This window comes from Rattus norvegicus, chromosome 4 (genome assembly GCF_021556685.1).
Source record: "Rattus norvegicus strain SHRSP/BbbUtx chromosome 4, alternate assembly SHRSP_T2T, whole genome shotgun sequence".
Taxonomy (NCBI): Eukaryota; Metazoa; Chordata; class Mammalia; order Rodentia; family Muridae; genus Rattus; species Rattus norvegicus.
In genome coordinates this window covers 174,973,234-175,000,051 of record NC_141537.1, presented here as the reverse complement: position 1 = coordinate 175,000,051, position 26,818 = coordinate 174,973,234, and the positions used below count along the sequence as shown (strand labels likewise).

At 42.5% G+C, this 26,818-nt stretch overlaps 1 protein-coding gene across 7 annotated transcripts in view; it reads left to right on the top strand.

Annotated features, from left to right (window-relative positions):
• Nucleotides 1–26,818, top strand: part of Plcz1 (phospholipase C, zeta 1) — a 56,063-nt gene that overhangs the window by 21,385 nt on the left and 7,860 nt on the right. For 4 of the 7 annotated variants that reach the window (XM_087658516.1, XM_087658514.1, XM_087658515.1 and 1 more), the window contains 6 exons: nt 7,100–7,244; nt 9,724–9,873; nt 13,013–13,252; nt 16,176–16,332; nt 20,188–20,304; nt 21,924–22,096. In XM_087658516.1, coding sequence (XP_087514642.1) covers nt 7,100–7,244; nt 9,724–9,873; nt 13,013–13,252; nt 16,176–16,332; nt 20,188–20,304; nt 21,924–22,096 — 982 coding nt within the window. Of the gene's footprint in view, nt 1–7,099; nt 7,245–9,723; nt 9,874–13,012; nt 13,253–16,175; nt 16,333–20,187; nt 20,339–21,923; nt 22,097–26,818 lie in introns of those variants that run through there. The other 3 variants (XR_015685726.1, XR_015685727.1, XM_087658517.1) reach the window with 2 other exon arrangements.

Genomic DNA, 26,818 nt, shown 5'->3' with positions numbered 1-26,818 from the left:
GTGTAAGGGGCCTAAGTCCTCCCTAATATTTTGACCTTTTTTAAAAAGCTTATTTTCATTTCTAGTTAAGTTTATGTGTGTGCACTTGGGTATGGTTATGTGCTTATGTGCGTAGGCGCTCACCGAAACTAGAATCTGTAGGACCTCCTTGGAGTTGGAGTTACAGGTGATTATGAGACTCCGAAAGCGAGAAATGGGCATCGAACTCAGGCCCCTGCAAAAGCAGCATCTGCTTTTAACCTCTGCGCCATCTTTGTAGCCTTTGGGATATGCTGCCCTTGATGCCATGATCCTCTTGCCCCTGCCTATTCAGTGTATCCTACCTGTAGGTGTCGTCATCCCTACAAGACTCCTGCATTTAAAGCACTTGCTGGTACTACGTCGGGGTGCTGAGTGACAAGGAGCTTGCGCATGAGGACAGAATTTGGAGGGACTAGGGGATGCAGTTCACCACTACATTGATGGTTCCTTGGTGAAACAGCAGACTAACAAACTGTGTGCGAGCTAACACACAGGCTTCTCCTCGGCTCCTTCCTGCTGACCTCCTCTCCATGGGTCTACACCATCCGAAGCTTCTTGAACAATTTGCACATTTCTTATAGGAAAAACATGACCTTTGAATGCTTATTTGGAATGCACTAGACTAAAACAAAGGTGGTTACTATCAATTACCAGACACCGGGGCACAGTCTCCTCAGGAAACCCAGTTCATCAACACACGGAGTCGTGTGGTTTGGTGTTCCGGGTAGTGATTTTTATGGGTCAGCATGTTTCACTGACAGAGATTAAAGCGGCCCGTGCTTTGTCTTCAGCTCCACATCCCACAAGACAGCGTGCTGTTAACACTGGGTCCAGCTTAGTCAGCAGGGATCTGGCGGGGGGAACGAGCGCTTACAGGCCTCATACAAATTCATGGGACCGGCAGATTAAAAGAGGCAAATGAATATTATCGGGGCTGAAGAGGCTGATGAAGAAGATGAGCCAAATGACGTAAAAGAGTGCAACGTGGGCACGAGGGTGTCACCTTCACGTTGTCAGAAAAGGTTTCTCAACCAACCTGGCTGAGGGTGAAGAGGGAGCCATGCCAGGATCTAAGGCAGAAGTTGCAAGTCCTTGGAATGTCCAAATCTTGGAAAATAGCAAACGTATCTGCATGTGAGAGTACAGTAAAGAGAAGGGGCTGGATTTGAGGATGGGGGGACCAGATCGTGAAGGTCCTTTTTTGATCGTGGAGAAGGAGGGGAGTCAGTCACCAGGCAGATTTTTCCTGAGACAGTGTCACGGTTTGACATTCTAGGAGCAGGCTGGTTGACAACGACTGTGGGGATGAGGCCCAGCGAGCAAATGTGTAGGGAGACTGATGGTTGAATGTTGATGCTTGCACCAAAGGCTTATTGTAGGATGGGAGATAAACTCAAGAGCTCCAGGGCTCCCTTGCTGAGCCCTGGATGATGAACCGTGTCTTGCGTGATGAACCATTCAAAACTTGGTGTGGGTGGAAACTTTCAACAAAGATTTTTGTCAATAACATTGATTCCTGCTGGTTCTCTAGGGTGTCTCGATTTGAATCAAACCTTTGCAAAAACTGAGCATTCATAACTTTGGTCCCCACCAAAAAGGTTTGAGTGGGTTGTGCTGTCTGGGGCCAGGCATATGATCTGTTGTCCCCTCCCATTTGACTCTGGTTCTTTTGAGAAAGAGTGGAGATAATTTCCCATTCACTAAGGAAGCATGCTCTTTCTCGGCAGCCATGTTGTCTTCCCTAGAAATCTTACAGCAAGTCCTGTTCTCTCCTAGTTTCAGCTGCTAGAAGTCCCTTGAGCAGATTTCTACATGCATTCTTGTATGCGTTCAAGCCTTTTTGGCACAAAGCTCCTAGTTTTAACTTTATCTCACTTATCAATCATTAAAATCTCCCTTAGGTACCGCCTACAAAACAAGATATGAATTACTGTGGTTTTTAATTTATGGGAAGTTGATATCTATTGTGTGAATAGTAATTTTTTTATTTGTAATTGAATTTTAACCGGAAATGAAAATATTCAGAGTGTGGCTGTAGCTTAGTTAGTGGTGTGTTTGCTCACCTTGCACACAGGAAGCCCCACATACTAGTGTCTGCATAAACCACACGTGATAGAAAACACTTATAATCTCAGGACTTAAGGAATAGAGGCAGGAGGATCAGAAGTTCAAGGTCATCTTCAGCTATGTCATAAGTTCAAGGTTAACCACGGGATAGGAGAGACCCTGGCTTTGAAAAAAAAAAAACAAAACAACCCTCACATCAGGAGAACTCTGGGTGGAATAAAATGTTTAAAGTTAAATAAGGTATTGTTGTTGTAAAAATATAAAAGTAAAAAAGTATAGTTGTCTTTTACCCGCTGGGTCCGCACCGCGATGCCCCAAGATATCTGCTAGATATCTTGGCAGAAACACATCCCAACTCCTGGGCCGCCCAGCGTCTCTTGCCGCCACACACTTTCCTACAATCAAACCATCACATAAAAGAACACACAACACAATCACCTTTGACCCAATTGGTAAGATATAATTGCCCACTTAAACATACAAAGCCCGGTACCATCCATCCCTTAGGAATATTAATAACAACCTGTAAATACACAGAGCAGAATCTTAACCTCACCTGCCATGGCTTCTCACCCTCTCTTCTCCTGTCTCTCCTTCTAGTTCCTCCTCTTCCTTCAAACTTCTCTCCCGCCCACCTTCCTTCTCCTCCAATGACAGGCCTCCTTCTATCCTGTTCCTGCCCCTCACCTGTACTTTACAGATTCAATGGGGAGAAGGTTCCGGTGAAGTCACCTGATTCCTGAGTAGTGACTTGGCAGCTGTCCTTGGGGCAGTGGAATTAGCATCAAAATACAGATAACTCCAGGGCAAACCACAACAAGGTGTTACTGGGTTTTCCTATTTTAAAGGTAAAGTAGAGACAGGTGAAGGTCATAACCACCACTGGGTGAAGAGGGGAGAGGAGGAGGACCGGGAACTCACACACTGATTAGAAAACACCATTTTCATCATTCTCTGAGAGCAGAGATATTTGGAAGGCTGACTAAGACTTACCATCCACAGGGGTCTGAAGGCACAAGAGAAGACCTCCAACTGAACACAAACTGATTCTTTTTTCAGTTGCTTGGAACAATTCTTGCATTAAGCAGTCATTTCCTGTGTGTCTGGATACAGGGACTTTGAACTTGCCTGCTTAAACAATTGAAATAGCATCAAAATGTCTACCATAGGTTGTAATTGGGGCTATCAACTGATTTCTACAATGATGAGATTTTTTTTTTAATTTCTATATTTACTTAGATTTGAACTTGGACATACATTGACATCTGTTTGTATCTTTTCATGTTACTGTTGGATCCTTTCCTCTGTACCTATGGTAGTTTCCTTAAACAATACAATCTAGTCTCATAGCTTTAAATATTACCTTCATACTAATGGCTTTCAACTACATCCCCCCACCCCCACCCAGGCCAATGCTGCCTCCCTGACAAAGACCTTAGAGAATCAGCAGGAAACAATGTTGTTGGCAAAAATCTTTGTTAAAGGTTTCCATCCACACCAAGTCTTAAATGGTTCGTCATGCTGGCACAGAGTTCAAGTGCACCGTCCAGCAGGACTCTAGAGAACAGATATTCTGTATTGAGGAAAAGCACAACACAGTCCAGTTTAATAATCTCTAAAAGAAGGGTACAGTAAATGTCTTTTCATGAGCTCATGGGCATTAGAAAACAGTACAAGTAACTTAAAAATGTAAGTACTTGTTTAAAAAAAAAAACCCTTTAAAGCCAAGAAATGTGTTTATTTATAGTTCTTCAAACTTATCCCAGTTTAAGGATCCTAAAATTAGCACCTTAGCTGCCTCTGTGGGGATCAATGGTGGTAAAGCAATTCCCTTTTCAGAGTCCTCCACCTATTTTCTTTTTCGAAGCTGCCCCAAGGAAGACACAATGCTATTGTTTACGTGAATGCAGCTTACTGACTTGTCACAGTCTCTCAGTCTTTCCTCACTGCATTCTCAAGTACTGCTCAAGTCAGCTCCCCAGAGTGGGACTAGGCTGATACCTAGAGAAGTTTGTCCTGGAAGTCATGTCTTCTCGTCTGATCATCTGGTAGGCTGTTTGGGAAGACTACTGATTGATACAGGCATGTTAAGCTGGGACCATAGTCCCGCCTCCATGTGATTACAACGTGGGGCCAGCCTTTCTCACCCTCTCATGTTTGAATCAAATGCCTCTTGGTGGTAGGGGTCCATGCTGTGCGTGGTAGAGCGTTTATGAACAACATTCCTTCATGCGCCTCCGTGGTACGAGCTTAAATCACACCACCATGCCCACTTGTGGTCACCACAACCATTTCTGGACGTTGCTAGGCATCTTGTGAGACTTGGGATTCCTCCCCCCCACCCCCTGCCCCCGAGAATTAGTAACCCAGAGAAAACCGATGACAGCATGCTTCTGGCCTTTGGCCTTTTCTGTGCAGAGAGTCATTTTACTCTTGGACAAGAGAACTGCTTCCACTCATTCTCTAACATGTGTCTTCTGAGCCCTGGCGCTTCTACTCAACCTGGCTTTGTACAGCATCCTCTCTTCCAAGGATGCAACCTAGTTGTGTCTGCTTTCCTCCTCCTCTCAGACACCAGAGCTCCTGCTCTTTTCTCACAGGAGAAAACAAACCAGTGATGAGTAGTCGATCCTGTATGAGACAGTTCCTGTGAGAGTATAGCTCCCCAGTCTCTTGAAACTTGCAGCACATCATTGTGGCCACTGTGGGAGTCTAGCCAATGGCAGTGGACTGTATCTGTGGACTGTGTCAGTGGTACTGGCCCTCAGTCATGACCTGGACACAGGAAAAGAAAAGGAGAAAGGTGTATTTAGTTCAAAGCAACTGCATATTTGTGTGAAATATAAAACATCTTATTTCTATTATGCACATTTGAATAAATCGCTGGACTTCCTGTTTGTCATCCCAAGGATTGGCTAAGGCTTTGTTCAGCTTAGGGAAGCTCCCCGCCCCTGAACTGAATCTCTATGCCAGTAAAACAATGTTTATAATTAAATCGAGAAAATGTAGTGAACGCTGATAAAAGCCAAACCTATTTCACACTGACATGAAATGACTGCCCAGAGATGTCCCCAAAGACCATAGCAACAGCTCTGTTTGTGCACATACACCATTATCAAGTCAGTGAGAAAACGGAATGCAATCTACTCTGGTTGCCACAGTTTAAATAAAGGTATATGTTTATTAAAATGTCAGTCTCTCTTTCAGTAAGAACATTGAAAATCCATTTAAACCCACTGGGTACAACTGACTTCAAAACCCAAGATACAATTTATGTGTAGATCAAGAAACCAGTTTATTTGATAGATGGAAAATCAAATCAGTTTTAGAACTGAACAGAAGTGGGAATATATTTCCCTCAGTTTGGAGAAAGCTGCGAAATTGGTGCATTCTGAAGCAGTCACTCAACATTTTCTCCAAAGAGATTGTGTGTCAAAGCAACATAGAGATGAGCAGATATGCAGGCTTCCTGGTGTGAATAGCTGTGGACTTCCTGGTGTGTATCGCTGTGGTCTTCCTGGTGTGTATAGCTGCAGGCTTCCTGGTATGTATAGCTGTGGACTTCCTGGTGTGTATAGATACAGGCTTCCTGGTGTGAATAGCTGCAGGCTTCCTGGTGTGTATAGCTGCAGGCTTCCTGGCGTGTATGGCTGCAGACTTCCTGGTGTGAATTGCTGTAGACTTCCTGGTGTGTATAGATGCAGGCTTCCTGGTGTGAATAACTGCATGCTTCCTGGTGTGTATAGATGCAGGCTTCCTGGTATGTATAGCTGTGGACTTCCTGGTGTGTATAGATGCAGGCTTCCTGGTGTGAATAACTGCATGCTTCCTGGTGTGTATAGATGCAGGCTTCCTGGTATGTATAGCTGTGGACTTCCTGGTGTGTATAGATGCAGGCTTCCTGGTGTGAATAGCTGCATGCTTCCTGGTGTGTATAGATACAGGCTTCCTGGTGTGAATAGCTGCAGGCTTCCTGGTGTGTATAGATACAGGCTTCCTGGTGTGAATAGCTGCAGGCTTCCTGGTGTGTATAGCTGCATGCTTCCTGGCGTGTATGGCTGCAGACTTCCTGGTGTGAATTGCTGTAGACTTCCTGGTGTGTATAGATGCAGGCTTCCTGGTGTGTATGGCTGCAGACTCCCTGGTGTGTATAGCTGCAGGCTTCCTGGTGTGTATGGCTGCAGACTTCCTGGTGTGAATAGCTGCAGGCTTCCTGGTGTGTATGGCTGCAGACTTCCTGGTGTGTATGGCTGCAGGCTTCCTGGTGTGAATAGCTGCAGGCTTCCTGGTGTGTATGGCTGCAGACTTCCTGGTGTGAATAGCTGCAGGCTTCCTGATGTGTATGGCTGCAGGCTTCCTGGTGTGTATGGCTGCAGACTTCCTGGTGTGAATAGCTGCAGGCTTTCTGGTGGGTATAGCTGTGGGCTTCCTGGCCTATAGTTGGACTAGGATTTGAGCTGTCTTTGCATGGGGTGCTGAGATGGGCAAGCATGGCGGCTGGGCTGTCGAGCTCACTCTTTCTCTTGCTGTGGCCATGATCTCTCTTCCCCCAGTCTGCTTCTCACCGTATCTTTCATCTCCTAAAACTTGATGTGATGAAAAGATTAAGACACAACTTTGCTAAATATATATTTTTTTTAATTTCCAGAAGACTTTGCTTGTTAATCCCATTATGACTAAGAGAAAGCCAACAGTGGTAGCAATCACTTAGAGGGTTAAGGCTTCAAGGCTGTAACTAGAGGCAGCCATCCCCACACCCCAGTACACCCTATCTTTGTGACAAGAGGAACAAAGAGTAACGTGTATGACTAGGGAGGAGTAGAGACCACATGTGTGACAGACACAAAGAGAGGGATTCTATTTCACAAGGTTGCAAGTTTCTAGTCTTCAAAACTTTTCTCCATTACAAATTGGCCTATCCACTTATTTTTTAAAAGTCTGAGCATTTTGGTCTTATTCTGCCCATGGTTCATGGTCTAGGTATGACACTATTTTGCCTAACTTTTGCTAGTGCCCTCGTGAAAGGCTGCCGCTGTCTGGAAATTGACTGCTGGGATGGAGCACAAAATGAACCCATTGTGTACCATGGCTACACTCTCACCAGCAAGCTTCTCTTCAAAACCGTTATCCAAGCAATAAACAAGTACGCCTTCGTGGTATGTGCGCGTCTCCGATGCAGGCATCTAAAGAGTTTGCTAAATGCTTTACAGCATGGCCTTACTTTAAATCCGTGATGTTTGAAATCGTGGGCTGTGATAGGTAGCAAATCCATGCGGTATTTAGTAGCTAAAGGTGGGTTTATCCACGTGCAAGGTAGTGAGTGTTCACGGGGCTTCTTGTTTAAGCGTGTGTGAATGTTGTATTATGCTAAAAACTGTGTTTATTTCTCTTAAGTGTTTTGAACGCAAAGCTTGCTATATATATATATATATATATATATATATATATATATATATATATATATATATAAAATAGGAACATTTTACAAATATTTTATTTTTAGGACAAAAATAAAATGTCTCAACAATCCAGCACCTCAGTTGCTGACATGATTCACTGCTACAACGGTGATAACCCAGTGTTCTGAGGGACACTTTGGATTTTGAGTCAACTAATCCCTTTCTTGGAGATGTGATTATCTACATTCTAGCAGAACCAAGCTCACTTTACCAGTCTGATCTGATTTGGGCTGATTTTTAGTAATCTCTTGTGAGGTTTTTAAAGGGAATTTTGTGTATTACTTCGCTCTATTTTCCTAAGCTTGCTAATTGCTCCTGATAGCACCTTCAGATAGACTGTTTCGAAAATTTAACCTAGCCGATTTCTTTCAAGTTTTAACTGTTGTACAGTCAAAGGGTTTAAATAAAATTTCCTCAGTGACTGTCTAAAATGCACAAAAAGAGGAAGCATGGAAGTTCAATAATCTGTAATCATCACCTAATCTGTAAAAATATGAACCAAGAGTCACGATTTTATATTTACGTTTCATCTGTCACGTACATCAAAATGACTCACAGCCAGCCGCATCCCACCTACTTGCAAAGATTTTTTATAACAAAAGCTAGACTTGACTCACAGGGCCTCCCATGACTTGTTTTCTGCAACTTCTGTCCCTGTTTGCTTGGGGTTTACTTTGCTTTTCAGGTGCATCTAGTCTTCTGTCCTTAATGCTCCATTTGCCTCAAACGCTCTCCCAATACGTTTGAGTGACACCTATCACTTAATTTAGGATAACTAGATACTCCAAGGCAATAGGCAGACGCTTAAAATTCAAAGTGCCCACAGGAATGCAAAAGTCTAAATCTTCTAAGGCGCCAAAGAACAGAGAGGAGCAATTGGATGAGAACAATAAGTCGATGGGCTGGTGCATGGCTCAGCATACAAGTGGGTTGACCACCAAGCCTGACAAACTGAGTTAGATCCCTGAACTGGCATGCTGAAGGAGAAAACCAGCTCCTGAAGTTGTCTTCTGACCTCCACATGTGCCCTGGTAAGAACATGCACAAGCATGTATGTGCGGGCACACACACGCCATACGTGTCAAAAGTAAAGTTAGATCAATAAAAGACATTAAAATTATGAAGGAAGAAATAAAAACTTCTCTATTTTCAGGTGACATGATAATAAATGTAAAACCTCCCAAATCCCAAAATGTTCTACAAACAACGATGAGAGGTCGTAAATGGATTCAGTAAATTTATAGAACACAAAAATCTGAGTAAAAATTAATAACATTTTTAAATAAACAAATGACCTAACTGAAAGTGAAATTTAAAAGGAGATCCAAATTATGGCGAACAGCATATAATATTTGGTGGTGTGTGTGTGTGTGTGTGTGTATGTATGTGTGTATATATGTGTATGTGTGTATGTATGCGTGCATGTATGTGTATGTATATGAATATAATCCAAGCACAGTGATGCACATTTATCAAAGTGTTGTAATGAGACCATTATTTTGTAACTAAGTGTACTTCCTGAACCTTTGAGGAACTTTCAACAATGAAAGTCTTCTAGGCAAGTTTTCTTCCCATAAAAATACATTACAGCAGTTTCTATGGGGGTATACACAGCTGCACAAGTTTTGGGGAGGAAGGGGGGAGGGTTTAGCACTAAATATTGAACCCAGGGTCTTCTGCATGCTAGGCAAATATGCTATCAATGAGCTATCTCTCCAGTCTGTTTTTACTTTTTATTTTAAGACAAGGTGTCACTTACTTGCCCAGGCTGGCCTTAGACTCTTTAGCACAGGCTAGCCTTGAATGTGGGATCTTCTTCCTTGAGCCTCATGAATAGCTGGGATAGCAGGCCTAAGCCTTCAGGCCTGGCCTTCAACTTCCTGCTAATGAGTGTGTGTCATTTCTTTCTTTGGACCTTATATAACTTATTGAAATAATTGCCCACCGATGGTGTTTCAGGCTTTGCTCATACTTTCAAGGCAAACAAGAATTGTCCTCTTTTGATAGTTTTTTAAAGTCTTTCCTCTGTCAAATGCTAAGGTAATTTTTAGTTTAAAGCATGCCTATTTTGCAAAAAAAAATGGAGATGAATTTTTTTAGGTAAATGTTTAGATGAATTGCATTAGGAGAATTTAGAAGTTCTGATGAGTAACCATGGCAACGGTTCCTATTCTAGACGTCTGATTACCCAGTGGTGCTGTCCTTAGAGAATCACTGCTCCCCTGGTCAACAGGAAGTGATGACCGACATTCTGCAGAGTACCTTTGGAGACTTTCTGCTCTCAGACATACTTGACGAGTTTCCAGACAGTTTGCCATCTCCAGAGGTAATGCTTGGCCTGAGAAGCTTAGTGAAGGAAAAAAAATCAGAAAGAAAACAAAGAACAGACCGTGGTCACCTTTGCACATAGGTCAGAGACAAGCAAGGAGCTTGATTTTGATTATTTCACAGGGAAGCTGTGTTTGCTAGGGGCTGCCTGAGGAATGTTCTGTTAAGTTGGTGAGAAAGAGACATTCATAAAATCTGGTGGCTTTTGTCAATCGCAACTTGGCAGAATCTAGAGTCACCTGGGAGGGTCGGACTCTGGGTGTTCCTGTGGGGTGATTGCTTTGCTCACATTAACTAATGTGGGAAGGCTCATCTTGACTGTGAATGGAGCCTGGGCTGTCTAAACGACAAGACAAGTGTAGCCTCCCTGGGCATGAGGTCACTGCTCTCTGCTCCTGGATGCTGTGTGACCAACTCCAGATCTCCTGCTGCTATGGCCTTCTGGCTGGCTGTGGACAACTGTAGCTCGGTCCTGTAGGCTGGGATAAATCCTTTCTCCTTTAAGTGGCATTGGTGAAGGTACAGTGGCAGGAAAGGAACAAAGGCAGAGAGGGATGTAAAATCCACTCTTTGGTTATGTACTTCATCACTTCATCCATGAGTCCACACTGTGAAGGCATTTTAATATGAAAATTCAGGAATTTGATATATTTTATAAGCTAAAGGTTAAGAAGGAGGTGAAATGCTCAGGTTGTAAACAGAATCTGTACTCAAAATATCAACAAGGTGGTAGAAAGCTTCCTCCCTTGTAAGTTAGCCCCTAGAGCTCCTTTCTATCTCCCCCCTCTTACTCCTGCTCCAAAGAGCAGATCACTCTCTCATCGCAAGTCTTCCTACTGGTTGATCCAAATAGGTCTATCTCAGATTAAGTGTTATCTGTTTCCCCAGCAACACATAGGACCCACTATCTCTTTGTCTTTTTTGTTTCTTTCCTTAAAATGTTCACTTCTACTTTGATATTACTTTAGGCATGGATGCCGTGTGATCCGCTCTCTCAAACTCAAAGATCTTACCACTTCCCTTAGTTTTCCTCGACTGATACATAACCCCCAATGCTATCAAATAAGCAAGCTTTCTGTTCCTCAAGTAATATTTTCTAATGGTCAGTACTTGAGTTTTGGTAATGATAGCATTATTTTTGTGGTATTTGAATAGTTCCCCTTATATCATTCGAATGAGTGAGGATATTGTGTTTTGAAGTGACCAAGCTCACATGATAGAACTGAGACGGGCAACAAAAATTAATTGATGAGTGGGAAAAAAAATCACAATTCTTCTTCCTCTAAAGAACGCTCAAAGACTAAGAAGCGTGTTCAGTTGTGGCAACACTGTAACAATCATTGCAAAACGCTAGCTGCAAATCATCCAAGTCGCAGCTCGGAGCCATGACCCACTTCTGGAAACCTTTTAACAATGCTCTCTGAACACTGTCTTCCTGAGCATGTCTTTTCTTTTTCTTTTCACATCTTGATGTTTTTCTTTTGCATCCCACTTCACAGCTTTCACACTATTCTGTCTTCCGCACTAGGAGTAAGGAGATGCTCTCAGGGGAATCAATGAGTAATTAAAGATAAAGTCCCCCTTTTCACGCTGTGTTCAGTCTTCAGCAAGAGAGATAATTACCTGGGAACTTGCCACCTTAGCCTTCTTCCAGCCCTATAATCTAAGATTTATAAAGCTTTGATTAAAACTTGAACCCCAAATCTATAGATCTCGACAAACTTCTATACAATTAGGATACCCATTCTGAGGCTATGCAGACTCAGGCTAGATTTTACCCTTTCACAATGAAATACGTTCTCATGCCCTTACCCACCATCAAAGAGCATGGAAAACCCACAGCAGAGTTAAAACCGGGAAAGCAATTAGATTTGCATCCTCATTCAGGATTTAGGTGTCCACTTGAGAATCGGAAAGGGCAAATTCGATGTGACAAGGAAGGACTGAATCCAGTTAACGGACACTTGAGTCATGAAAGAGCATTTAAAACTTTGACTTCTTGTTTTTTTTTTGTTGTTGTTTGTTTGTTTTTTTGTTTTGTTTTGTTTTTTTTTTTCAGAGCTGAGGACCGAACCCAGGGCCTTGCGCTCGCTAGGCAAGCGCTCTACCACTGAGCTAAATCCCCAGCCCCAAGACTTTGACTTCTTAACTGTGAAGTACATCCCCCAAATGCGTCCCTTTAGGAAGCATCACTCCTGGTGCCCTTGGCATGTGGGCACAGAATTCATTTTTGTAAACTGCATATTAGAGAGTAAAGTAGCAGCCGTCATAAAAGACAAATCAAGAGTTGGTTCAGTGCTTTGACTGCTCTTCCAGAGGTCGTGAGTTCAAATCCCAGCAAGCACATGATGGCGCACAACCATCTGTAATGAGATCTGACGGCCTCTTCTGGTGTGTCTGAAGACAGCTATAGTGTACTCATATATAATAAATAAATCTTTAAAAATAAAATAAAAGACATCAAGCTGTGGAGCTGCTGGAAGGAAGGGAGATTATTGCCTCCTTTGGGAACACGTATTTCAGTGTTGTATGTAGCATACACAGCAGGCACTCAAACACATTAATGCATTTTTGAAAAGGGTGGAGATCTTTGAGAAATGTATCAGAAGTCTCTGAATTCAGAGCGAGCGATCATCTCTGACAGTGGTAAAGTTTGTCACATCCGTGACTTGCAGATACCACGTTGGCTACAAGGGAAGAAGCTTTATAAGTTTTGACCGCAATTCATATTAGATGTCAGACAGGTTAATGAACATCTTCATATACCAGATCCCACTGGTGGCTTCAATATTGGTTGAGAGTATCGTTTCTGTTGCCGGAAGCTGTAACCGTTTAACTTCAGTAGTGAGACAAACATTTCAATGCACTTTCCAACCTGACTCAGGTTTAGCAACTCATGAAATATGAAAAAGATTGCTTAGAGTAACAGACTTCTTTTAGAGTGAATTGTGGGCACTTGTTTTTAATGAGCAGGAACAATGTTCTAAAACATGAGGTCCCGCCATACCTGGCTGCCGTAGGTGAATTCCCAGATTCGGCCCTACTTCCTCTTTATTGTGTGCACGTTGGAGCATTTCTTAAGCTAACAGTGATGACTGGCCTACCTGTCTGTCTCATTTCCAACTGTTTTCTTATAGGCACTGAAATTTAAAATATTAGTGAAAAATAAGAAAGTTGGAACCTTATCTGAAACCCGCGAGAGGCTGGGGACTGACAAAAGGGGCATAGCGCTAGACTTGGAAGAAGAAATCTATGAAAATGAAGACGAAGACTCAGGAAAGGAGCCAGAAACGTGGGATGATTTCCTGTCACGGGTTAAGGAGGAGCAGGAGGCAGACCCCTCAACGTTGAGCGGAATAGCAGATGCCAAGAAAAAGGTGAGAATAGGTTTCCTGAGAAGAGTGACCAAAGTTTTCTAATGCTCTCGGTGAAGAGTTGAAATAATTTTACATAAGGGGTCAGTTTCCTCTTCATGAAAAGCTGAGTCCAATTTAAAATCTTAAAGTTGACAGAGGATTGTAACATTTGAAATCTATCTCTTTTTTGTGGTAGCCTTTCCCTAAGATACTTTTACTGCGGGGAGACCTTTATTAAGAGCTCCTTGGTGTAGTAGGCATTTTACAGAGTAGAAATAGTGTAGAGGTAAACGATACAATTTTGCCTTGAAATAGAGACAGAAGCAACAGAATCAATGTTAATTTTGCAAAGTATTAAATGGATTTATATTATTACGTTAAAATACACCTATAACATCACATGTTACTGTCCAGTTGGTTTGGCGGAGGTGAGAACTTATTTTCCCTCAGAGGAATAGTTCAGTGAAAGGACTCTTAACTGAGGGGTGTGTTGATACAGTGTTTCCAACCAGGCAGACAGAACTTTGCCCATCTTTGGTCCTGCTTTCTCTGTATTTGGGGAGTTTTGTATCCTTATAGGATCAAACACAGTGCATGCCTATCTATGTGAGAAACATTCTGTTCTGCATGTCTATCGACTGCTGATGCTGGGGTGCTCAGCTGGGATTATGGAGACCTTTAGGCATGATTTGTATTTACACACAGAAAAGTCATACACATCTAGGAATGTGTCCCTTTTTCTAGATTTCTCTTTTGAATATAAGTTTTCAAAGCATTTCCCAATAATCCTTTGTACCTCACCAGAATCTGTCATAACATCAGATGAATTCATCTCTAGCTTTATTATTTTTTTTTGCGTGTGATATTCTCTTTCTTTTGATTAGTTTGGGTAGAGGTTTGCTAATCTTGATTTTCTACCCCCCCACCCCCCAACCAACTTTTTGTTTGATGGGTTCAATGTGTTGATTTTTAGTTCCCACTTTTTCAAACTTTGGCTCATTTTCCAAACCAACTGGATTATCATTATTTCTCAGTTGTAGGTCTTTTATAAACCTATCTATATTTGTCTTTTAAAGTTTTATACCTTTTTTGTAATTTGATACACGAGCACAGTATGTTTAGATCACATGCACTCCATGTGTCCCTCCAGTTCCTTTTATTGCCTCTATATACACACCTCCCACTTAATGAATTTTTCCACCTCCCCTCTCCTTCTTCCCCCCTTTCCTTCCTTACTTCCTCTTCCTCTTCTCTTCCTCCTCCTCTTAGTCCAATTACTGCTGCCTGTATATTCATCTCCATGCTCATGGTGTAGGACCACACTACCAAATTACTACTATTGTGGGCCACACTACTAAAGAAAAACGACTTTCTTCCCTCAACTGTTATTAGACCCTCATGAGCCCCTCCTCCCCCTTGGTAGAATCCTGGCTGGTTTAATCTTGGGCAGGCAACCTGTGTGAGTGTGGTGGCTTTGTCCTGTCTAGGAAACACTATTTCTCAGCAGTCTTCTCTGACCTGTGGTTCCCATCATCCTCTTGTGTAATGCTCCCTGAGCCTTGCAAGGAAACAATATATAGATGTCCTACTGTCCTATTTTGCTTTTATCTTTATTATTTCTTGACACCTACTGTCTTTGAGCTGGATATCATTATACTAAGTGAGACCATCCGGACTCCAAAGGAAAATACTGCACACCTTTTCTGATACAGGAAGCAATGCTTGCACGTACACACACTCACACACACACACTCACACACACACACTCACACACTCACTCACACACACACTCACACACACACTCACACACACACTCACACACACACTCACACACACTCACACACACACTCACACACACAATCACACACACTCACACACACTCACACACACTCACACTCACACACACACTCACACACTCACACACACTCACACACACTCACACACACTCACACACACTCACACACACACTCACACACTCACACACTCACACACACTCACACACTCACACACACTCACACACACACACTCACACACACTCACACACACTCACACACACACTCACACACTCACACACTCACACACACTCACACACACTCACACACACTCACACACACACACTCACACACACACTCACACACTCACACACACTCACACACACACTCACACACACTCACACACACTCACACACACACTCACACACACACTCACACACACACACACACACACTCACACACACATTCACACACACACACACTAAGGAGGAGGACTACTAGAAGGAAGGACAAACCGTAAAGGACTGGGATATTGGATAAGAGAAGCTAGGGGAATCAACGTGACATAAAAATGGAGGAGGGGAAGAACTGGAATCAGCCAATGGGATCACAGGAGAGGGCGGTGGGGAAAATGGATGGATCAAAGGAAAGTGTCGTGAGGTGTAAGAGTGAGGATGTCATGAAGAAGCTTAGCACTTAATGTGCTAGCGTCAACTATTCACGTGTACTGTAAGCATGAACAGGGGATGTTTTTCATAAACCTGAAATGTGGCTGAGGGAAATAAAGTGGAAGAGCACGTGTCTACCACACAGCAAAGATTATCCCCAAAAGTCACACGAACTCAAAGTATGCCCATGGTTACGAGTCTTAAATTTGTAAAATTTATGAGAATAAGCTAAGATCTTTGGAGGCCAAGAAAATACCAACGATTTCTATTCTCAAATTGTAACACGTAAACTAGATTTTAAGGCCAGTCTTGTGCTTATGATCAATAAATACTGTGGTCATAAAAATGATCACACAGACTCAGTCCAGAGAGTTTTGGGAGAGGTAACCTTAAGAAAAACTGAAGTGATCTGCTTAAAATCATTTTTTTTAAATTATAGAAGGAAAATTAAAAAAAAAAAAGATGTGAAATGTGAAACCACTACATTTTTTTTTTTATTTTTAGATCAGGAAGCTAAGAGTAGCTCTGGCCTTATCTGATCTTGTCATTTATACCAAAGCTGAGAAGTTCCGAAACTTCCAATATTCAAGAGTCTATCAGCAGTTTAATGAGACCACTTCTATGGGAGAGTCTCGAGCTCGAAAACTTTCAAAATTGAGAGGTAAATGCTAGCAGCTCCAAAGGATGGAGTATTTAAATCAGTTGTATTCACTGCTAAGGGGTTAACATGGGTTGAGGCTATTTATGGATGTATATTCTTATTAAACTTCAATTCATTTAATATAATTTAAAGTTGCATTTATATTCTTAATATCTATCTAAAATTTCTTAATATCTATGTTCTGAAATCCATAAAACAATGTATTTTCAAATTGTATTAAGCTTTATATCAAAAAACCCTCCTATTAATTGCTTTAAGTTTTTTAGGCAAGGTATAATTATGTTGTCCTGGCTGGCCTGGAACACACTGTGTAGACCAGACTGACTGGCCTTGAATTTACAGAACTCTGAGAATAAAGATGTATGCCACCATCCCTGTTTCATTGCCTTAAAGAAGGTCATGGCATTTTGATTGAGAGCGTGAGGTATGGGCCCTTCTGTGGGCAAACTGTGGTAGACAGATTATACTACAGTCATGAGTTACAAGGCCTAGCGGCAGGCTGAGCCTGCTGCAAAACACCTGGAAGAAAGTGTAAGCAGAAACAGACTGCAATCTCATTGTGGCCTACGCCACTGTGTGCTTTGGAAATGTGCATTTCACAGTAGTCTATTGAATGGGGTAGAAGGAATAAAGAGAATGGGAGACTGTATTATGGGCAACAAGAAAGAATACTTTATGAAACCTTGGGAAGGAGGGAGGGAGGGGGAGAGAGAGAAAGAGAGAGAGAGAGAGAGAGAGAGAGAGAGAGAGAGAGGAGACAAAAGGACACACACAAAGAGAGAGAGAGAGAGAGAGAGAGAGAGGAGACACACACACAAAGAGAGAGAGAGAGAGAGACAGACAGACAGACAGACAGAGACAGAGAGAGACAGAGAGAGACAGAGGGAGAGACAGAGAGGGAGGAGACTGGTGTGTATATGTGGATGCATGGATTTGTGAACATGCGGGATCCACATGAAGGTGTCAGGCCCTATTCTGTCACTCTCTGCTGTCCTCCCTGGAGACTGGAGCTAGGCAGCAAGCCTCACTGATCCACACCCCTCCCTGCACTGTGACAGTGCCGAGGTTACAGGTTCATGTAGCCATGCTGGGTGAGATGGTTTGTATAGGCTTGGCCCGGGCTGTAGCACTATTAGGAGGTGTGGCCTTGTTGGAGTAGGTGTGGCCTTGTTAGAGTAGGTGTGCCACTTTGGGCATGGGTTTAAGACCCTCCTCCTAGCTGCTTGGAAGTGAGTCTTCCACTAGCAGCCTTCAGGTGAAGATGTAGAACTCTCAGCTCCTCCTGCACCATGCCTGTCTGGATGCTGCCATGTCCCTGCCTTGATGATAATGGACTGGACCTCTGAACCTGTAAGTCAGCCCCAATTAAATGTTGTCCTTTATAAGACTTGTCTTGGTTATGGTGTCTGTTCACAGCAGTAAAACCGTAAACTAGGACACTGGGCTTTTATGTGATCACTGGGGATCTAGACTAGGTCTACATGTTTGTTCAGTGAGAACCCTCTCCTGCTGAGCCTTCTCTCCACCTTGGGTTGTATGTATTTCTTACTGCACAGTACAGTTAAGAGAGATCGAACGATCTGCTTTAGTAAGCAGGCTTCTGACACCTCAAAGTGTTGGGTAACTTTTTAGATTTGTGAGTACAGGAGCACTGTGCATAGTGGGAGTACTCACCACTGTCTCACTCTTCCTACATTAGACACGCACAAACAATTTATAAAAGCAATTAGGAGAGCTGAGCCCAGACACTGTGCACAGTGCCACTATGTCTTGAAGAGGGGAGACTGTTTTTCTTGTACCAGAAGTCATTGGTAGTAAATAATTAATGATGGTAACCGAGATTTAACTGCACAGACACCTAGTATTACTATACTCATCATCATAAACATGCAAAAGTATAATCTTGGAATGTTACCAAAATGGAATGATTCGTTCATTATCCCAGCTGAGTGTAAAACAAGTGTCAGCCAGTAAAAGGGAGTAAGTTATACAAGTCCACGTTTGAGAATTAGCATATAAATAGGAAGGAATGGAAACGCACATACCATTATTGGTAATTCTTAATTGAAAGGTGAGATTATATGTGGCTTTATTTTCTCTTTTTTATTTGAGTTCCACATGTTTCTAGAAAGAGCGGGAAGGGAATTTGTAACAAATTGTGTGTAATTTCTGTTGCTAAGCTTCAGAAGCAACATTGTTAGCTACTGTTCTCACTGCCGTGACCAAATATCCAATAAGCAGCAACTTCAGGAAGAAAGCCACAGTGGCTCACAGTCAGAGGGGACACAGTCCTTTCTGGCTGGCAAAGCATGGTGGCTGCAACTCCATGGTGGTTGGAGCAGGAGGCAGTGTTTGCTCACATCTCTTTAGAGAAGGAAAGAAGAGATACATAAGCTTGTGATCAATTGCTTTTCTTTCTTTCTTTTTAAAAAATATTTACTTATTTTGTTTATGAATACACTGTCGCTGTCCTCAGACACACCAGAAGAGGGTATCGGATCCCATTACAGATGGTTGTGAGCCACCACGTGGTTGCTGGAGATTGAACTCAGGACCTTTGGAAGAGCAGTCAGCGCTGTTAACCATTGAGCCATCTCTCCAGACCCATTAATTGCTTTTCTTTTTTTGCTCGTTTATTCACAATACAAGGACCTTCCCATGGGATGATGCCACCCACATCGAGGAGACCTTTCTCAGTTAATCCACCACACAAATACCCTCATGGACACACATGTAGGTGTGCCTCACTGATGCCAAGTCTCTCTTAACCCGGTCAGGTTGATACTCAAAATTTACTACCATAGAGACTTAAGGGACAATCCATGTATCACTATGTAGATAGTGTGAGGCCTAGGTCCCAAGTATGCATGTTGTGCCTATGGACAGACTTCTGTACGTACAGAAGGGAGCATGGTTTCAAAAGAGCATTTGGCTTTTAAATTAGCAATGCTTTTTAAAGAATACTGTTTAGGACAAGGAGGAAGGATTCCATCCCATTTGTAAATACTCAAAGCTTTACATAGCCATCACTTTTCTCAAGATTGGTTGTCATACCGTCAAGAAAGGTTGTGGCAATGGAATCTGTTCAGTGAAAGAAGAAAACTCTGGAAAAAAATCATGACGTCTGCATTCATACATCTAAAGGGATGTCAGTCAAATGGTGAGGGATGCAAATTAGTTTTAAATTCCAAGTCATTTAGAATATAGGCAAGCAGAAATGCACACAGTACCCATAGCTTACACATGCATGCATATGTACATGTTATAAACAAGTGGACATCTCAGCAAAAGGGATCTTAGGAATAAAACTGTTGGAAAATAGTGAAATTGGCAATGGAGAGTTGAAAGCAGAGACTGGAAGCCCTTGAAGGAAAGATGCTGGACCAGAGTGGTGGGAGCTAGGCCAGATAACTTAAGGGTTCCTTCAAATCTGTGAAATGATCACTACATTAATTTAACTAGAAACATGTAGGTAGCTTCATATGACTTACATGAGAATGCATCTTAATATGAAAGTTATAGTTAAAAATTAGTAAATAATGTTACCTGAAAACATTTTAGTTTGGAATTGTGTGTGATCTTGTGTTAATTTGGAATTAATTTGGAGGTGTGATAGTGAGATAGTTCAAGTAAATAATCAGGGTTCTTAAGTTGCTCCATGAAATCATAATAAAATATTGTGAATTATTTTATAAGCATAAATGTATGGAATCTCTTTTATTTTGTGACTGATAAATATTTTTGCCAAGGCTTCATGTATAGAATCATTTCCCATATGTGAGTAATATACAGAAAAATCTTGTTTCACCGACTACAAATGCTTTAAACATTTTTATTACCTTTTTCTCTTTTTAGCCCATGAGTTTATTTTCCACACTGCAGCGTTCATCACCAGAGTGTACCCCAAGTTCACGAGAGCAGACTCTTCTAATTTTAATCCTCAAGAGTTTTGGAATGTGGGCTGTCAGATGGGTATGTTATGCAGGGTAATGACCTATCTGCAAACGTAAGTAGAAAATGAATTCTTTGTGTGAGTTAATGGAAATTTCTGGAAATGTTTTGGCCCTGGAAGTAGGATCGGGCACTCATGGTAAATCACTGGTGTCTAGAGCTTAAGTTTTCCCCCAAATACCTGGAGAGGGGAGATGTAGGTGAAAGTTGAACGGCCTAGACTCATTCAAAGGACTTGATATTGAAATATGTGTGTTTGAGGGAGAGGACACTGCATGGGTAGGAGGGGCTTGGAGATCAAGTTCCTCACTTGACTTAGGTCTGAGTCTTCCTCAAGCCAGGTGCCCTTCATCATTTTCAACTTATATGAGCTTTGATGTTCACAGTCTCAGGAGGAAAGTAGGGGAACAGGGCTTGTTATTTCTCCATAGCAGATTCTCCTTGATGCTAACCACAGAGCAGGTATAGCATCGGCACCAACAACCCAGTATCAGTGGCTCATTCTTCATTGTCTGCACTGTGGAGAGGCTTACATAGGCCTGAGGGGATGGGGAGTAGAATCAGGTGGGATAGCAAGGACTCGAGGGAGGCCTTATACCAGGGCCACTCACCAGGCACTCTGTAGATGAGTTTTTCATCTTTTCAGGGAATAAACCCACCTCTTAGACCTGGATATTTGTGATATAGTTGGTGCCATGTGTATGTATATATAATCAGTAACTTTAATCTAAGGCCCCATACAAGTTAAACCAACAAACACTCTACTCCTGATTTAGAGCCCCAACCCTATTTTCTTTATCTTTATATCCCTTGAATATTATCTGACACGGACACTGCTTTTCTGCAGTCCGTACTGAATGCTGTTTTCATTTCTTTATTCCAAGTTGTAGAGTAGATGGATATCATGGGGGCATACCTGTAATCTCAGCACTAGGGAAAGGGACACAAGGGCTTCAGGAGTTCAAGATTCTTTTCCCTTATAGGGAGAGGTTGAGGTTTCCAACCGGGCTATATAATACCCTTCTTAAGATAAAAACCCACCAACCAACCACTATGTAATAATTTAGTTTACAAATTAAATGTTACAGTTGACAGACACACAGTAACATAAATACCTTAGTTAGGGTTTCTATTGCTGTGAAAGAGATACCGTGACCGTTACAACTCTTGCAAAAGAAAGCCTTTCATAGGGGATGGCTTACAGTTCAGAGGTTTGGTCCATTATCATCATCGTGGGAAGCCTACAGCATCCAGGAAGATGTGGTCATAAGTAGCTGAGAGTTCTACATCTGGATCCTGAGGCATTAGGAAGAGAGAGAGAGAGACACTGGGCCTGGCCTTGAGTATTTGAGACCTCAGTGCCCACCCTCAACTAGTGACACAGTTCCTCCAACAAGGCCACACCAAGTCCAACAGGGCCACACCTCCTAACAATGCTCTTTCTTATGGGCCTATGGTGACCACTTTTATTCAACCACCATGACAAGACAGCCATAACATATGTTAAAAGCCATGACTTACTAGGTAAGTGATCCCTATTCTTCGAAAACATGAAGATAGTCAGTATTTAAGAATTTTGACCACTGAACATAACTACCCTACCAGTTTCCTAACAATGTCAACATACTTCTTTATCACAGTGGCCTTGAATTTTCAAACCCCTGGACTGCCTATGGATTTGCAAAACGGGAAATTTTTGGATAATGGAGGCTCTGGATATGTTTTGAAGCCAGACTTTCTTAGAGACACAACTTTGGGCTTTAACCCAAATGAACCAGAAGGAGATGGCCATCCGGTTACCCTCACGATCCGAGTAAGATTGTTTTATTTGGCTTGTTTTATTTGCTGGTTTCTAAGTAAACTCGATAGTGTATGTTAATATTTCAACTCTACCGATCTGCTCCAACACCCTTCAAATTCCTGTTAATCTTTCTAGACACAATTAATAGGGGCCGTTTTAGCATCTTTTTCTGTGTCTGAAAGTTTTCTTTGTGTGCATTTCCACATGAATGATTTCCTGCCAGTGAATGGAAATATTGAGGCTAAAACCTTTTCCTCTGAGATATCTATTTATATCGTTCCCTTGTATTTCACCATTGAGCGCCGTGATGGAGTGGTTTGAGTTCAGTCTGCCGATGACCTTGAGGACATGACACCTTTTTGTCCCTTACCTTTAAAGGATTTCAGCAAATTCTAGGAGCTATTTCTTTCTCATGAATCTCTTAACTTTTGCAGTACAGCATTCTTTCCCTGCTATGTCTCTGAGCTCTGCTTGACTGCAAATAAAGGTAATGGGTGTGCTTTCTCCTGTATCCATTATCCATGTCTATTAATATATTATAAGCTTATAATGTTCTCATCTCCTCCCCACCTGCAGTTTGTGAGAGGCCTTAACAGTTCCTCCCTGTGATGATTCAAAAATCTATATTCAAATTTAAAATTGATTTGTTCATTTGTGTGTGTGTGTGTGTGTGTGTGTGTGTGTGTGTGTGTGTGTGTGAGTGTGTACACATGAGAGCATGAGTGCAGACACCTGTGGAGTCCAGATGAGGGCATCTGATCCTCCTGGAGCTGGAGGTACAGATAGTTGTGAGCTGTCCACTGTGGGTGCTGGAAATTGAACTCTGGTCCTGTGTGATACCAGGCCACACTCTTAGCTGCTGGGCCATCTTTCCAGACCCCTGTATTTGGTTTTAGTTTCACTTTAATATAGGTATGCACTTTCAGCCTCCGATTGCCAAGCATCCCATGTGGCTCAATCTTTATCTCTGTCTTCCCCTCGGTCCTCCCACTCCCCCCCTCATTCTTTCATCTCCTGCTTTACCGCTTCCTGGACAAGTTCATTATAGTGAAAGCAGTCTCTCCATTAGCGCGAACTTGTCCTCATTCTCTGTGCCCTAAACGCAGTGTTTATTTACCTTTCAAAATGTCACTGAACCTTCCGAAAAGGCCTGGTTGCATTTCTTTCTCCACTTAATTACAAGCCACTGCCCTAGGCTGTACCTCCACCTGTGCAGAGGGCAGCTGTAGAATTTGTCTGCCTCCTCCTGTTCGACGAGCTGCTCTTACATCTCAGATATTCTTTTGGGATTTGGGTCAGTAATCTTGCTGTTTTAGTCACGTGTTCCATGCTGCTACCTAGTGGAGGTCTGGGACTCTGGCCTCTTGATCTTCACTCCTGACTGTGATGCTTGAAACTCCAAACCCCAGAATTTGCCTCACTTACAATGTCTGTCTCATTTCTGTCTACTATTGTCCTAACACCACTGGGCTTGGGAACCCACTCTTACCTGCTTCAGGTCTTATCCATTTAGTACCAGTGAAGAATGAGAGAACTTATGGGCTATTTCCTAGAAATAAATTTTTTTGGCTTGTGCATTTTAGTTAATTAATTAATTAACTAACAATACAGCCATTGCCCCTCCCAGTGACCCTCCCACAATTCCTCACCCCATTCTTCCTACCCCCTGTCCCCAAGAGAATGAACCATCCCAACCAGGCAAATTTGTAAAGACAACAGAGGAAAGGTGGGCAGGGAGAAAATGCTTTAGATTTGGCAGGAGAGAGTGCCGGTGAGGTACACAGCTGGCTTTGCTCCTGCTCGTAGGATGTTGTGACACCATAATCCAGTCAGAGTAGATAGCTAGAAGTCACCTACAATTCGGGCTACAGATATTGATTAGCTGACACTTTCTGGCATGTGGAGAAGTATTATTGACCAAGGGGCTTCTTTTACAAGGGGATTGTCACGTTGGCCTCCTTCCTGCATCTTTTAAGTAGTTGATTCAGTGGGAAAAGGTGGATTCACCACTCCTAACAGCCTTTATAACACACTCATGTCTCTTCTTGTTCTGGATTTATTATCTATCTGCCATGAAAATCCGTTTCACTTCCATCGATGGATTCCTCTTTCTGTGACTACTCCTAAAATATTTATGTTGCATGTTCGTATTGCATAAAGCTTTTACCTCACCTTTGTTCCAAACGAAAGATTCTTCTCAGAGTCTCACAGTCCAAGGCTCATGGTTTGAACGGCCAGTAAGGCTCAAATCTTAAACGTGACTTCAATGTTTTTAAGAACCTAGAGTATATTTTAAAGAGTCTACCAAGCATCCATACTCATTAAATCACTCTCCTGTCAAACTTAAAAATTTTAAAGCCTAACATCCCTTCCCAGTCAATCTACCTGTAACTATTTTATTGACTTGTTAATGAATGGCGTTACTCCTCCGACCAGCTCAGACCAGAAAACATGGTAGCGTTGTTATACATCTCCTTCACATCCCGTATCACCCACTTATAAATTCTACTCAGTCTACTCCAGGTCTTCATGATCCCTTCTCTTGGTCTAACCACTTTGCTGCTGTCCTCTTTCAGGAATTTGTTCTTTTTCATCAGGTCTCTTTTGACTTCTTCAACATTGGCAATTAGCTCCGGTTGTTGGTTATTTTATTATTATTATTCTTTAATTGTTTTTACAGTCTAGTCTTTATCCCCATCCTGGTCCACCCTCTGATTGTCCTCATTGCATACCCCTTCCCCCATCTCCAAGAAGATGCCGCCACCCCTACATCCACCTCACCAGACCTCCCCACTCCCTGGGAACTCAAGTCTCTCGAGGGTTAGGTGCATCTTCTTGCATTGACTCCAGACCCAGCAGTCCTCTGCTATACATGTGTCAGGGGCCTCATATCAGCTGGTGAATGCTGCCTGGTTGGTGGCTTGGTGTCTGAGAAATCTCAGGGGTCCAGGTTAGTTGAGACTGCTGGTCTTCCTATAGGGAAGTCCTCCTCCTCAGCTTCTTCCAGCCTTTCCCTAATTCAATCAAGGGTCACCAGTTTATGTCCATTAGTTGGGTGTAAACATCTGCATCTGACTCTTTCAGCTGCTTGCTGGGCTTTCAGAGGGCAGTCATGCTAGGCTTCCATCTATAAGCACAACATAGCATCAGTAATAGTTTCAGGCCTTGGAGTCTCCCTTTGAGCCAGATCCCGATTTGGACCTGTCACTGGACCCTCTTTCTCTCACGCTCTTCTCCAATTTTGACCCTGTAGTTCTTTCAGACAGCAACAATTCTGGGTCAGTGTTTTTGACTGTGGGATTGCAACCCTATCCCTCCACTTGATTCCCTATCTTACTACTGGAGGTGGACTCTACAAATTCTTTCTCTTCACTGTTGGGCATTTCATCTAAGGTCTCTTCCTTTGAGTCCTAAGGGACTCTCACCTCCCAGGTCTCTGGTATATTCAAGAGTCTCCTCACCTCCCACCTCTCAAGGTTGCCCGTTTCCATTCTTTCTGCTGGCCCTCAGGGCATCTATCCTCCCCCTAATACCTGATCATGTTCTTCTCTTCCCCCATCTCCTTTCTCACCCAGGTCCCCCTCTCTATCCCCTTTGATTGTCTTCTTCTCCCTCCCAAGTTGGATTGAGGCATCCTCACTTGGGTCCTTCGAATTGTTAATCTTCTTGAGTTCTGTGCATTGTATCCTGGATATTCTGTATATTTTTGGCTAATATCCACTTATTAGTGAGTACATACAATGCATTTTCTTTTTTGGTCAGATTTTGTCAACTTTACCTAGTCTAGAATCATCTAGGAAGAGAGTCTTCAGTGAGAGATTGTTTGGATTAGATTGGTCTCTGAGCTTGACTTTAATTTCTTTTTAAAATTTTATTTCAGTATCTTATGTGAATGAGTGTTTGGCCTATGTACATGTCTATGCATTTTATGCATGCTTGGTGCCCATGGAGGCCAGAAGAGGGTGTTGGATTCTTTGGAGGTGGAGTGAAAGAAGGATGTAAGCTGCTAAGAGAGTACTGAAAGTCAAACTCTTTTTCTGGAAGAGTACTGAGCGCTCTTCCACTGACCCATCTCTGCAGCCCCAAGTAAGATATGTTCTTTTGAGTTAAATGGTCTGGGAAGACCCAACCTGAAAGTGGGCAGCATCATTCCCTAGGCTTGGGTTGTATAAGAGAAGGTAAGCCAAGCAGCAGGGTTGCATGCATTGATTCTCTTTGCTCTTGACAGTGGATGTGACTGCTTGTTTCAGCTTTCTGCCTTGACCTCCCCACAATGATGGACTGTAAGCTGAACAATCATTTCTCCTTTTAAGTTACCTTTTGTCAGGGCAGTTTATGAAAATAACAGAAACTAAAGGAAAACAGCCTGTTTCGGTCTTCTTAGTCCTTCTTCCTTTAAGTCGGAGAGGTTTTATTATTATGATGATTTTGTTTGTACTTAACATTCATTTCTGTTTACTGGTTACTTTCCCAGTCAAGGCTTAGCTTTTGTTTCTGTACCAATGTCTCACTATATCCAGCCTTAACTTATTCTATAACCATGACCAGGATTCATTCATTCTCTCTCTCTCTCTCTCTCTCTCTCTCTCTCTCTCTCTCTCTCTCTCTCCCTCCCCCTCTCTCCCTCTCCTCCTCCTCTCTCCTTTTTCTGTCTGTCTCTGTCTCTATGTTTGTCTCCACACACCCATCTTTTAGACAAGGTCTAACTGTGCAACCATAGCTGCCTTGGAACTG